The sequence below is a fragment of the Lissotriton vulgaris genome, chromosome 9, assembly GCF_964263255.1.
Source record: "Lissotriton vulgaris chromosome 9, aLisVul1.2, whole genome shotgun sequence".
NCBI classification, from domain to species: domain Eukaryota; kingdom Metazoa; phylum Chordata; class Amphibia; order Caudata; family Salamandridae; genus Lissotriton; species Lissotriton vulgaris.
The window spans coordinates 578,465,903-578,480,842 of NC_141697.1; the positions used below are offsets into that span (position 1 = coordinate 578,465,903).

At 45.2% G+C, this 14,940-nt stretch overlaps 1 protein-coding gene across 2 annotated transcripts in view; it reads right to left on the reverse strand.

The window, feature by feature from the left end:
- RCOR2 (REST corepressor 2) overlaps window positions 1-14,940 on the reverse strand; it is a 187,755-nt gene that overhangs the window by 55,318 nt on the left and 117,497 nt on the right. For both annotated transcript variants that reach the window (XM_086938139.1, XM_086938140.1), the window contains exon 6: window positions 5,005-5,166. In XM_086938139.1, coding sequence (XP_086794265.1) covers window positions 5,005-5,166 — 162 coding nt within the window. The remainder of the gene's footprint in view (window positions 1-5,004; window positions 5,167-14,940) is intronic.

Sequence of the window (14,940 nt, forward strand, 5' to 3'; positions counted from 1 at the left end):
CATCCTCTTAGGGGGTGAAATCCTTTTTGCCCCTTCCAGGAATCTCTTAACTGCTTGTGATGTAAAGAAGCTCTTTCCTGTCTCTCCTCTTGTGTAGGCTACTATCGCTGCTAGGTGTACTCTTAGCGAGGATAAACTTAGTTTAGCTTTCAGCAGGTGTGTCAGATATGTGAGCACCGTTGATTCCCTTGTCATTGTCTTGTGTAGCTTTTCCTTGCTGCACCATTGTGTGAACCTCTTCGATTTTGCCACATAGCACCTTCGTGTGGTAGGTCTCCTTGCCTCTCGTAGCACCCGCAGAGTGCTCTCCGGTAGCCTTAGGTGTGCAAACTCTGTCTTCAGGAGCCATGCAGCTAGGCTGAGACTCTCTGGCTCTGGGTGTAGTACTTTTCCGTTTTGCATGGAGAGCAAGTCCTTTCTTTCCCCGAACTTTTTGGGTGGTCCCTGTGCCATTTCCATTATTTGTGAGTACCAGGTCTGCCTTGCCCACTGTGGTGCCACCAGGATCAGTGTCATGTTGCTGGTTCTGCACTTGCTGAGTACCCTGTGTATCAGTGGTATCGGGGGGAAAAGCGTAGGCAAATGTTTTTGACCAGCTTATCCATAGGGCATTCCCCTGGGATTGTTCCTCTGGTTGCCTGGATGCGAAGTATCGGCATTTTGCATTCAGGCGTGTTGCACATAGGTCTATCTTTGGTGTTCCCCACCTCCTGAATAGCCTCTGCTTTTCCTGAGCATTGAGCTCCCACTCGTGGGATGCTGATGTCTGTCTGCTGAGCCTGTGCTTCCACATTGTCCTTTCCTGTTAGTGTATGGCTAATAGGTCTATTTTGAGTGGGATGGCCCACCTCCATATTTCCTGCGCTAGGCTTGATAGTGCGACCGATTGTGTTCCTCCCGGTTTGTTGATGTAGAACATCGTTGTTGTGTTGTTTGTTTGTATCAACACTCTCTAGTTGTACAGTTGTTTCTGGAAGGCCTCCAGGGCGAGGAGCACAGTCTTTAGTTCCAGGTAGTTGATGTGTCTGATCACATCTGCTGGAGTCCACAGACCCCTCACCTTGAGCTTGTTCATGTGTGCTCCCCATCCAATCTGGGATGCGTCTGTGGTGATGGTCACTGTTGGGGATGGCGGTGTTAAAGGCTTCCCTTTTGTTATGTTCTCCTTGTTCCACCACGTTATCTCCTCCTGCACTGCGTGCGTTACAACAACTAGATCTTCCCAACTTCCTGTAGCTTGTGACCATTGTTGTTGGTGCCATTCCTCGAATGGTCTCATGTGGAGCTGTATATTGGGGACCAGGTGTATGCAGGACGCCATCATCCCCATGATCTTGCCCGCTGTCCTCACCGTCATAGCTCGCCCCTTCCGGTAGTGGCTTGTCTCCTTTAGCAGGGCAAGTGTTCTCTTGTCGCTGGGGAACACTTTTCCTGGGTGCACAGATCACCACCATACAGAGCAGATCTTCACTTGCTCTGGTTCCATTGAGGATTTTCCCCAGTGTATGGAGAATCCCAGGTCTGTCAACGTTTGTGACCCGCTGTGCGTGTTCCTTGCATGTCCTGTGAGAACTTGCTTTTATTAGCCAGTCGTCGAGGTAAGGGTAAGGGTATACATGAATCCCTTCCCTCCACAGGTGCGCTGCCACAGCAGCGAGACATTTGGTGAAGACCGTTGGTGCAGATTTTAGTCCGAAGGCTAGGGCTGTGAACTAGTAGTGTTCTTTGTTGATGGTAAATCTTAGTAGATGTTTGTGCTGCCTGTTCATGGGAATGTGTAGGTAGGCATCTTTGAGGTCTATGGTGGACATGAAGTCTCCATCCCTAATCTGAGGAATGACCTCTTGTAGGGATGTCATTTAAATTTTTTGTGTCTTTATGTATTGGTTTAGGAACCTTAGATCCAGGATGGGTCTTAGCGTTTCATCCACTTTTGGTACTAGAAAATAGTTTGAGTACACTCCCGTGTTTCTTTCTCAGAATGGAACTGGTTTGATGGCTTCCTTTTGGAGGAGTTCTTGTGCTTCCTCTAGGAGTAGTGCTAGTTCTTTTGCTGAGTGCGCCTTCCTCTTTAGTTTTCTGTTTGGTGCGTTCTTTTCCAGTTCTATGCAGTACCCAAACCGTATGATGTTGAGTATCCATTTGTCTGTAGTGATCTTCTTCCATTCCTGGAAGAAATGTTTTAGCCTGCCTCCTACTGGGGTTACATGTTCGTTGATGTTTGGTCTGTGTAACCGTCTTTTGTTGACCTTGTTGTGCCCCACCCTCGGAGGGGTCGTGTGGGTGGGCACGCTTGGCGGGGTGGAGTCACTTTGAGGTGGGTTGCTGGCCCCCTCTTGTTTGCCCTCGTCCATTCACCCTCCCGCGAAAGGACTGGCCCCGAGTCTGGTACTGCCAGGTTTGTTTTTGCTGGCCCTGCTGCGCTTGATTGTCGCCCTGGTAGGTCTGCTGGAATGTCTGGTGTGACGTACCCGGCTGGTTTCCCCCCCCCCTTCCTTTTGGTCTCCGTGTCGGGGTACCCCTTCTCATTCCTCTGAATTGTAAGCCCCCCAGGGACCTTGCAGTCTCGTTTTCCTTTTTGAGCTGGGTGAGTTTCTCATCCACCAATGCCCCAAACAGTGTTTCTCCATTGAAGGGGGTGCTCAGAATGTTGTTTTGTACTTCTGGCTTGAAGCCTGAGATCCTCAGCCAGGCTTGCCTTCTTTCTGTGAACCCGATCATCATGAGCCTGCTGGATGTGTCAGCCCCATCCAAGGCTGATTTCAGGCATGAATTTGCTATATTCTTGCCTTCCTCCACCAGGTGTGACGCTCTTGGTTGGTATTGCTCAGGGAGGTGTTTGAGCAGCTGTCCGACCGTGACGGATCCCTGAATGTAGGGGGGTCCTTGGAGGAGTGCTTGTATTTCTTCTCTGTTCTAGGTGTGACAGACCTGCAGGTCGCTAGGTCTTTGAATGCCTCCCTCCCATGGTCCAGGACACTTGAAAGCATGGGGAGTAATTGGCTCCTTGTTTGAGTGGGGAGCAGGGTCTCTAAGAGGAAGCATGCCTTTGGTTTGTCTTCCTCCAGTTTGACTCCATAAGCTGCTGCCGCGTTCCTGATGACCATGTTGTAGACCCCAATGTCATCTGGCGGCGAAGGCCTCGAAGGGTACGTCTCCACAACCTCCTCTGGGCTTTTGGCGTCGAGGTCCTGCCAATCCAGGTCCTGCGCCACCGAGGTTGCCGAGCTGAAACTCGTCCACTGGTCATCCTCGCCTTCCTCATCGTAGTATAGGCCCTCTTCTTCTAGGTGTTCCTGGGGCTCTGGAGTTTGGCAGTTCTTCGGTGTCAAACTCCTCTTTCTCTTCTATTTCGACGATCGTCGTCGGCTGTTTCGACAGAATCGTGAACCTTTTCATTTTTTCGTCGAACTCTCTTTTCCTTTGCAGGATGTTATCCATTTCGGCCTCGAGCCTTTTCTTTTTTCTCTCCATTTCGGCGTCTAGTGTTTCGGCCGATCTCTTCGACGTAGTCGTCGACGTCGAAGCAGCCTTCGGGTCCTTCTTCTTCGGAGTCGAGCAGTCCTTTTTGGGGACATGCTTCGACAACCTTGGCTTTTCGCCTGTTTTTCTTACCTTGGAGTCCTTTTCGAAGGATCCGCTTGGCTGTTTGTCCCTGGATGCAGCTGCGGCCGTCGTGATTTTCGGTGCCAGTGCTCCCTTCGTGGACTTCGACTCTGTTTTTCGAGAGTCTGACTCAGGCTTTTGAGAGCCTGTTGGGGGTTTAGGGGTCGACGTCTCTCCTACCTCTTTAGATGTTTTCTTATCGGTCTCTACGACCGTGTAGTCATCTGGTCCCTCGGCGATGTTGTCCTCTTCGTCGCTGGAGAGGCCCAGGTCCCAAAGAGACGGAGGTTGGCCTTTGCCTTGCAAGGTGTAGTTGGCTCTTCTCTGTCTCTCTCTAACCCGGAGGGTCTTCGGGGTGAAGACGGAACAGGCGTTGCAATCCTTGCTTTCGTGGTCGACCGGTAGGCAGAGGTTGCAAACTGGGTGCTGGTCCTTCTGCGTGTATTTGTGGCAAAATCACCGCCGGGGCAGAATTTAAAACGTGTTTTGTCCATTCCTGTGCTCAGGGGGCCCCCTGCGTGCACATTCTCCGCTGGATGTCGAAGTTCTCGAAGTTCTCCTCCTTCCTCGTCCCAGCTCAGTGGTCTTGTTCCTCTGTCTTCTCTAGTCTCTTCCGTGTATAAAAACGTCTTTTTCCTCTTCTTTCCTCCAAAAACTTTGGGGCCTCTCGTTGACAATCCAGACCCAATGGCGGAAAAAAGAATCTGAAGATGGCGCCCAAAGGTGGGAGCTTCCGCAGGAAGTGTGCCGACATCACAGGAAGTACACCAGAAGGTGGGACGTCGACGCCCACCTGGGCTACGAAAAAAAAAGAAGACTACGATTCCGGACCCAACCACTAGACCGCGGAATAATGCACAGCATAGTGAATCCAGAAAGATTCACGCGGCAAAACCTTTATACCAACATGCAGCTTCCTCCTTAGGCACTCACCCAACTTGGGTACCAAACCAAACAGTAGCCCCTAACATTCTAGTATTAGGATTTTCATACACCCAAACCATAAAGTGTAGAATATACTACTCTTTCCGTTTTCCACATAGCACCCAGTGCTGGGACCCACACAAACAATGTCAACAAGAATGTCGAAAAGACCTGAAAATGAATGGGTACAGGTGAGGTTAGTATGGATAGGTTAGGGAAGATGGCTGAGTAAAGATGGAGCGGGGGTGAGCAGAGAAAGCTGGTTGAGGAAGGTGACTGGTAAGAGGTTGCGAAGAATGTATTGGGAAGGGCGTGCAGGAAGGCTGAGTGAACGAGTGTGGCCGCTGTGTTGGGAGGGAACACAGGGATTTTTAGGTGATCAAATTTGAGGCGAGAAGGTCCAGTAAATTGGGAAATGAGAAAAAGAAGAAGAAAGAAAAAAAAGTGTGGGAGGTGGACGAGAAGCACCATTACCATCTGCTGGATGCGTTGAAAGCTCTTTCCATGGAAGCTGAAGGCCTGTTCGAAGAGCACCTTGTCCTCAACAGTCCATTCGTCTGGGAACGGGGTGAAGTTTGCCAAGTCTGCAAGGGACCTCTCCACATCGTGTTTGTGCCAAAGCAGCATCCCTAGGGCCTGTAAGCAGAAGACAGTGAGAATTGCAGAAAATAGTAGTTTTATTAATCAAACTAGAGTGTACCAACACGTTTAAAAAACTGTCTTTCGAGTCCAAACAAAGATCCTTCAATAAAGAGCCAACGCATCAAAAGAAATTCAAACCTTGCTCTGTCCCTTAAAAGAAATGCATTCATTTGAAACAAAGCATTAAAAATAGAGAATTAATGAGTGCCACAAATTATTCATGACAAGCTGGCAGCCTCACCTCTGTCACAAATCCTTAGACGCTGTTTAAAACATTGCTAGGCACCCGTTGAACAGGGTTTATGACATTGAAGTGACCACCAATGAGCCTGAATATACCAACTGCACGACATAACTTTACTGGTACAGGGTCCATAGGGTCAACTGAGGATTAGACAATGTGATTCGGGCTTCAGGGCCAGCTCAGTGAAAGCCATAGAGAGACAACATATGAATAGTTTTAAAGCATGCCTCTGCAATATTTTCACATGAAATGTACAGGCATGTTTCCAATCACTTAGCGCATAAGGACACTGCCTGCTCCTATACATACACAACCGCTGATTTACAAGCGCTACGACCAACTATAATGATGTGTCCACCCGTTCCTCACAACACGGCTAAACGAATTGCTCATTCAGGTATAAGCAATCCCGCCATTCCTACAGCCGACCCCGCTCCTAAGTATGCGATGGTCACTACCACACCTAGCACTACCTGCACATTTAGGTGTATATACTTAAACACCCGCTCCATGATCAAACATCAGACTGACATTTTTCTGTTATTAACGGACATACAACCTGATTTGCTGCTATTGACCGAAACCTGGCTCACCCCGGATTCTCTGCCGGACATTTTAGCTGCCCTACCAGCAGAATACTACATTCTGTCTGCAAATCGTCCAGGAGGGAAAGCCGGGGGAGGAGTGGCCATTATTGTTAATAAAAAACACCAACTCAGACAACTGTCATCTTTGCCTCTGCCAAACACAGAAAATGTAGTCGCTAAATTAGACACCCCCAATGGAACACTTGCACTGGTGCTACTGTACCGCCCACCTCAAACTATGGCCACATTCCCATCTACCCTAGCTGAGTCACTGGCCCCGCTGGTCACCGATCATTCTAAACTACTTTTGGTCGGAGACTTAAATTTTTGGTTTGACAATATAACGCTAGACCCCCAAGCCGCAGAGATGAAAGAACTTCTTGATGATCTCAACCTGACACAATATATCCACACCGAGACTCATCAGAAAGGTCATAGCCTCGACCAAATCTGGTCTTCAAACTTACCAATTTCCTCAATAGACATAAAACCTTGTTGTTGGTCTGACCATCAGAGCATAAGTTTCTCTTTCCAGCTACACAAGACTATCCAATTTAAGTTACAAACCTGTAAGACCATTAGGAAATGGACTTCCATGGATATGTCTGCTTTCTTAAACTTTTTAAATACTTCCCTTCCCCCAGAGAGTACCAACGTGGAGGAGGCCGACTTCCGGTTTAAAGAATGGCTCACTTCAGCGATCAATATCTATGCTCCACCCACACGCCTTTGCAGCTCTAGGAGCCCGGATGCACATAAATGGTTCACACCTGAGCTCAAAAAATTATAACTGGAAGTGAGGCAACTAGAAAGGGCATGGCGCTCTCAGTATTGCCCTCTAGCAAGGGCCTCTTACTGCCTAGCAAGAAAGGCATATCAAAAAACACTACATCACCATAAGACCGCCTATTTTTCATCTAAAATCTTAACCTCTACTAATAAGTCGAAAGAAATCTTCAGGATAGTGAACGACCTATGTAATGATGACAGAACCTCTCCTCCGGTAGTTCCTACACAAGCACTATGCAACTCCCTGAATGATTTCTTTAGTGAAAAGATTTTATTGATCAAACAGCATATCTCCACACTTCCAACTTGTGCCCCTGTGGACGATATCTTTTTTAATCCCCTAACCTTACATTCTTTCCCCCTTATTGATTTGAAAGTCTTTTCAGAGTTACTAGCTAGAGATAAATCAGGCTCCCCTATGGATGTCTGTCCCCCTCAAATTATGAAGGAAATCGGTCGAGCCATTCCCAACAGCATGTTGTCCCTGCTTAACAACTCTCTCACCTCAGGGACAGTCCCCAGTAGCTTCAAGCAGGCTCTATTGATACCCCTTACGAAGAAACCTGGTATTGATCCATCGGACGTCACAAATTATCGGCCCATATCCCTGCTGCCCTTCTTGTCCAAGATGTTGGAGGCTCACGTTACCAACTGCCTCTCTAACTTTGTGGAGGAATCGGGCTATCTTCAACCTAATCAAGCAGGATTTCGGCCTGGTCATTCTACTGAGGCAGTAATACTGGCCGTCCAGAACACCTTGAGGTCCAACGCTGACAAAAATCTTCACCAAGCCCTGGTGCTCCTCGATTTGTCTGCGGCATTCGACACGGTTGACTATTCCATTCTGGTCAACCGTGTCGAACAGGCAGGCCTTAGAGACTCTGCCTTGGCTTGGCTAAAGTCATTCATATTCGAACGCACTCAGTCTGTCTGCCTTGGATCTTTCTCAGCTCCTAAAATCAATTCCTTTTGTGGGGTCCCCCAAGGCTCTTCCTTGTCACCCGTACTATTTAATTTGTATATGCGGCCCCTCCTTTTTGCTTTAAGAAAACACAAAGTCACTGTATATAATTATGCAGATGACTTGCAGTTTGTCTTTGCACTTAACTCCCCAAATGCTGTGGAGGATTTTCAAGCAACCATGACCCTAATTCAGAGCTGGATGTCTCTAAATCATCTTAAATTGAACCCAGGGAAAACAGAGCTGATTTTGCCCGGCAAGAGCGAAATCAGTTGGAGCCCCAATTTCTGGCCTACGGACATGGGCCTCCCCCCTAAGAAATCACAAACAGTAAAAAGTTTGGGGGTAACCATCAATGAGGACCTTACTTTAAAATCCCATATCGGTACCGTGGTCTCCTCTGGTTTTTTTCAACTGAGGAAAATCAGGAAAATTGCACACCTCCTCACCCACACTGCCCTAATCCAGGTGGTCATGGCCCTAATCCTTTCCCACATTGATTTTTCTAATAGTCTCTATCTAGGCTTACCCCTAGGCCAACTTAGAAGACTGCAGTACCTACAGAACCAAGCTGCCAGACTGATCTGCAATGTTCCCAAATGGGTCTCGATCAAATCTGGCTTAGAGACCTTGCATTGGCTACCTGTGGCTCAACGAGCCGACTTTAAAGCCGGTTGTATCATTTTTAAGGCATTGCAAGGTAAGGGCCCTTCCTTCATCAAACAGCTGATTGGCAGATATGTCCCCTCACGCAGCTTGAGATCAGCCCACTAAGACCTACTTGAGGTACCTCGCTTTAAGAAGAAGCGACAGGGAGGCAGCAGTTTTCATTTTTTAGCAGCAACCCTGTGGAACTCTTTGCCGCTAGCCCTTAGACAGAGCAAGGATCTTCTTACCTTTAGAAAGGCATTTAAGACTCACTTATTCACACAGGCATATTTGAAATAGAGACTTTCGTTGATCCACCCTTGTTATGTTTTTTATCTCTTTCCAGCGCCAAGAAGCCTCCGGGCGTATGCGCGCTTTATACATTTTTAATAACATAACATAATAACATCATCAACCAGAAGTGTCCCCCTTACTGCAGATGTGGACATTTTCTAATTCTTGATATTTAGAGGCAAATGTGTGCATATGGATGCACAGTAATGCTCTTGCTACTTTTCCACCTCACAGGTGGGTTGAGAAGGTCAAATGCAAATCTATAACAGAGCATGCTACAAAGTGTTGTTACGTATTCAAGTATTGGGTAAAATATTGTGATGAATTGTGTTCTGGGTCTCAGTGTGAGGCTAGGTTGGGTCAAACAATGTTATCAGTATTTCCATAGCATATTCTGCCATTATTAGAATCATGACATGCTATTGGTTGTCTGAGGCGCCTTTCAAAATGACGCAGATCACTATTGCAGGATTGAGTAATTCTGGGATGATAGGAGTTTTGCGCATTTGCAACACAGTTGTATGCAGGTAACTTTGTTCCTACCAACTGCTTTTGTAACTGGATTTATTTTGTGCTGGGAACTTTGTATTTTGAAAATCTCTTCTTTCCCTGCACTTGATCTTATCCACACTATGCATCAAGTCTCCTAAAATATCCTGTGTATAAAACTTTCAGATCTTGACTGAGGGCTGGAAATAACATTGGTGGTCTTATATCTTGATTAACGTGAAAAGGTGAGATTACGTTTCGTAGGAGATTATGCAGTCCTCATAGAATTCTTCTATTTCAGTGTATTTCAAAGTATGGTTCCTAAACTGCGGGTATTTGCAACTCAGTCATCAGTCAACTTAAATTAGAACGGCCACCTTCAAATGAGATATTTGATACACCATTTACAGAATGTTTCAAATGGAGTCAAAATTTGTCTTGCTAGTACCTCTTGAAGACTCCTCTGTCGGTAGACCTGAACATAGTAGGATCATACGTTGAGCTCCTCCTTAAAAGCATTCATCAACAGTTAGCCAAAATAATATCACAAAGGAGACTTGAGCAAGTAGGTAACCCAGTATCTATTAAATGCTATCTGTATTGTAAAAGGTCTTGTATTGTTATATAAAGGCGGTGTTCTATGACGCCAAGCTCAGATCTGTCAAACTTACCATACCAATCATAACAGGTTGTGATGGTTCTGCACTTTCCATATTACATGGCTGACTTCTCCCTCAAATGGGCAAAAGAAGTCTGTCTGGACTCGTGGGGTATATTAGACTGGTTGTCTGTATACCCCAGAGTACCTAATAACCAGAGGAATTGGTGGAAAGGCATAAGCAAATATTCTGTACCAACATCATCACGTGAGCATTGCCCAACAAAAAGTGCTGTGGTTACCCTGGGGTGTAGTTCTAGTTTGTTGGTTTTCCTAGAAAGCAAAATTCTATTTCTAGGAATTCTCATCCCTGGAAGCTTTGAATTTTTATTGCCCGAGGTACATTCTGTTCATCTACGACATCTTGTACACTGATAAGGGGATCATTCAAGTCCCAGGCGATGCTTTTTACACGTCCTGCCACAATGTGCATTTCCTCTTACTGCCCAGTGCACAACACTTATGCCTTCTCCAACGACGTATAAATAATAAACGCACTTTGTTTCAACAAGTGATGTAGTGATGTGACATTGCGTGAAAAAAGCAACCCTACATTCGCTTGTAAGATTCTCAGACTTATAATGCTGAGAATAGCCTTGAACTAGAATACTGGTACGCAGTATGGTTCACGAGAGTCACATTTGCACTGCACTATCAGATCCATTACATGAGCCGTAGACCCCATGAAGGATGCATGGTTTAGAATGGTCACCAGAAGTACGAGGTCGGAGAAAGTTCTTGCTTTGCATATATTTTTCCCGATATAGCCTCATATTAACTTCCTATTTAAAAGTCGCCAGATACTACATACTTCGACGTTTGGAACTTTTGGCTGCCGAGACATTCCTCCAATGCATCCGATTACAAATGATGCTATTACAAAAGTTAAAAGCAAGCACAACACCATCATTGCCACCACTGTACTCTTCCCTTATAAACAGTGATGTCTAGCAAGCCAGAACATTACTCTGCAATTTCAGGGCTCCATCTGTGTTTGGAAACAATAGGATTGACTTTATTTATGCATACCCCTAGAATGGTCTTACCCATCTTGACTGGAAAGCAGGGTGACATTTTGAAAGGGTTCCTGAAACCCAACAGGGACAAAAGTTGTCTTGCTCAGATTTGGTCATTCGACGTTGTAGGAACAACTTGTCCTTCCTAATTCACAGCGATATGGATGCACGTGTTTTGAATCTCTTGTGGAGGTGTTGAGATCTCCGACAGATATTTTGTAAACAATCTTAGTGAATACTTTGCACCAAAGGGAATAACCATAAACAGGTAATGTTTTCTATATAACACACAGCGTAGACATTCGTTGTGCTTTTTCTGTATTGGTAAATTAAAAATGTACGTAGGACTCCTAACCAAGCACGGTCACCTTGAGTTTCTCTCTTCACATGGGAATTGAATGGATTCAAAATGAGAATTGTTCTCCATGTGCCTTCTTCCTTCTTTGAACATGTCACAAGATCGATTCCCTGAAATAACCTGCAGATCTAGCAAACCCATAATATCGACTGCTGAAGTTATTGGGAAAGTGTAGATTATTCATTCTGCAGTAATATTTCAAGAGTTGATAGTATGGCCTTGAGACGCATGTAGGTTCATATTTCGACCACGATGTTATGTACACCACCCACTTTATCTCCTTTGAAAGGAGTGCTTACACCAACCGGAGATGTAAGCGTTCTACTTTTGTAATGAATTCTATGCGGTATCTAGTCTTGATTTTTTTTTTTAAGTGATTGCGAGCCTATAGTGAAGGTGCCCACACCAGATAGAACCCCTCAGTCTCCCCCATTCAACTAAAGAGGACTTGGACCCTGGCGTCCTACAGTGATCAAACCGTTCAGGTTTCAACCTAACTTAATGTATCTCTCACTTCTCATTCCACACCACACTAAAGCATAGCTAGAAGACTGCTGTAGCATATTAAAGCCACTCTTCACCCCGCAGAGCATCAAAGCATTTCCCACATAGCCGACCCTATAAACCAAAAATCTACCAAGCAAGCACAACAATAGTATGAAGAACAGCAAGTAGCCATCTCTCACGTGTCTTTGTTCAACTCCACATTGAAGTATAGCTACAAATGACCAAAGAACACCTCACTGACCATGTAGGACATCAAAACAATTTAATTATAGGTGTCATTCCATGCGCACTATCACCCAAGGGAGGAGTCACCAGCCTCGTGACTACAAAAGACTTCTCCAAGAGAAAAACAAGTGCAATCATCCGAGCCCAACACCAGGTGGCGATCTATTCATAAATGTACCATCTGCAGCCCATATGCCTCGAACATATACATATTCCCTGCAGCCTTGAAAAAGTCCAACAGACGTAACACGTGTTGGCTGCTTCTCCTTGAACATACCAGATATTGTGGAAACCACAAATGGAATAAACAATTCACACAAAAAAAAAAAAGAACTTGATGGACTTCGTAGTTTGTCTCGCTTATAGACTTTTTTTTGTTTAAACTGAATGGGCTTCTTGTGTGTGCTTCGGTACTTATTATTTTGCAGGATACCAAGAGAATATTCTGAAGGTGAGGAATCTGCAGGAAGATGTAACCATAAGGACTTTGCAAGTAGAACTGCCTTCCAGAAGAACCGAGATTAAGATCCAGTGTCACAGTTTAAAACAGAACTGAAATCTTCTTTTAATTACTTCCCAACTGATGGTTGAAGGCCACTGGCACCTACAATTCTTCCACCCAACATCCATTTCACTATGTTTTAGGAGTATAACCCACACCCTACATTTCATATGCATCTTAAAAAAAACTATTGTCGGCTGGATATCAGTTGCCAAGATCATGGTTGATCAGACTGCAAACAGCTTGCTACATACGCAGTTTTATGCTTGAGGGTGGCGTAACACTGCAGAAGGCATTCTTTTGCTGTATTACAAACAAGTGTGTTGCAGTATCAATTTCTACTCCAACCTGAGCTTTATCTACCCAAAAGGTGCTCACCGTTGGCAGGAACATTGATCAACTAAATGTGCCTGTTTCTCAGGCCAATGGCCAGATTTCAGCCACTATTGTCCATGAGGACTATGCCAATATCAAGCTGGTAACCTGCTGCATCTGCTGTGTCTAGTAACGTTTTACTGCTTGAATTTCATTACCACATTCCTTACCTCCACCAGTACCTTCGCTTTCCTAGAACACTCTTCTGGAATGACCTATATAAACTCATTCATATCATTCCTCTGTTGCTGTGTAAGTCTACCTAGCCGTGTAGTTGAATTTGCAATTTGCCCTGGCATTAGAGCTCTCTGAAAACACCTCTCCCCTCACCAGCCCCTCTCCCGCCACACCAACTCCATCTAATCTCTAATATTCTTGCCCACAAGGTGGCTCGCCACTAGTCCTGGATTTAAAAATCTTTCACTCACTGTAGCTATAATAATAGAGTCTCACTCAGCATTCCCTTTACGTATACCGGATTATGTGAAGCAGGTTTATACTGGTGTTTGACTTTGCGTTATATATCATTTGTTCGAGCACACCTTTTCTGATTCAGGTAGGTCAGAGGGTACCCTAGGATTCCAGCATAGTGATCTCTCGCAGGCTGAGTACAATCGGGAACTACGATTCCCATTAGTCTTGGCGAGTAAGGTCGTACATAATTGGAACCGCCTGTTAAACGGAGGTCGGACGACAGAGCAGCGTTGAAAATTCTCTTCCCGGTTCCGGAGTGAGAAGGACGCAGTCTTGACCACTGGTTTGGTAAGGGTGTTCTGCACCACTCGCCTTCTTCCTGGACCTTTTTCCTTGTACTCGGAAAGGCTTTCTCCATGCTTGCTACGCAGGGGACTTCAAGTCCAGTTTCAGACCAATTCACCTGCACCTTTGATACCAGCCCTATTTGCACTTGCAGAGCCTTTAGGTTTCGACTCTTTCAGGCGGTCTTGTGTTTTGTTTTTCTTCTTAGAGGCTGTTTCATGTCCACTAGGTAGAATCACAGTTAGTGGTTCGTCTAAGGCTATTCATGACATTTTCTGTAGCTCTTCTGGGAGCGGACGCTCTTCAAATAAAAACCTTTTCCGGTTACTGAATGTTTTTGTGAATTTGCACCTTGTTATACTGGATGTAATATACATAGAAGGTATATTTGGGGATCAGATGTTTTACTTGTTTGCTGTCTCTTTGGCCCTCTTTAACAGGGGTGGTTGCTAGAGCGGTAGAGGACTACGCTCAATCCCTGTGATGACAAGCGGAGTCAATAAAGGGTATGTCACTATGTGGGAAGAAGCATTGATTCCTTAGCATTAACATTAAGAATGTGTGGTTGAGTCTATGGTGTCCTAGAGATGATTGATCTATGTCTCTATCTTAATACAGCAAACCCAACAGACGAAAATGACTCCCTCAACGGAGCTACGGATTACAAAGGATATTGCTTACTTAAGTTTTGTTGCAGGTATTGTCCATGAGAGATATGATGAGGAATTGTATTGTGTACATGCATTCCGTAGCGCTCAACGTACTTAGATGTTTATGATTCTTGTTGATGTCATGTCAGATCTCCCTCCTTGCTGTTCCCTCCCTTTCCTCACTTGATCATCCCACTGTCCTGTGCTATTATAGCAGTTCTGGCTTGCGACTATCAAGAGGTGGATCATTCTAAGCAACAAACCGGCCCGAGGATTTCTACCTAGACACTTTGAGCCACTACGCGGTTAGTTGGAAGATTAATAAATGTGCTTAATAAGGCTGCAATCCATTCTTAGTTTTATCAGAAAAGGATTCTTCATTTGCAGTGGAATCAATTTTTCCATGAGGAAATCCAAATCTTCTAGGAGTAAATCCAAATCTTCTAGAGGTAACACGTTTACCTGTTTTGCAAGTAGTCACATCAATGCATAAGATTCTTTTGTATGCCCGTACATGCTTTTGGCACTGAATGAGCAGCTCTTCAAAAGCAATCCTATTTTTCACCAAATTTCTGTTTGACTTGTCTTTTCAGTGTTGAAAGTTGATGTTCTACTATTGAGGACTAAATCCAACTGAGCTTTGATGGTGGCTCTAGGGTGAACCTGGGATCTGGTTTCAACTCTGGAGTCTAGGTTTCCGATTGAC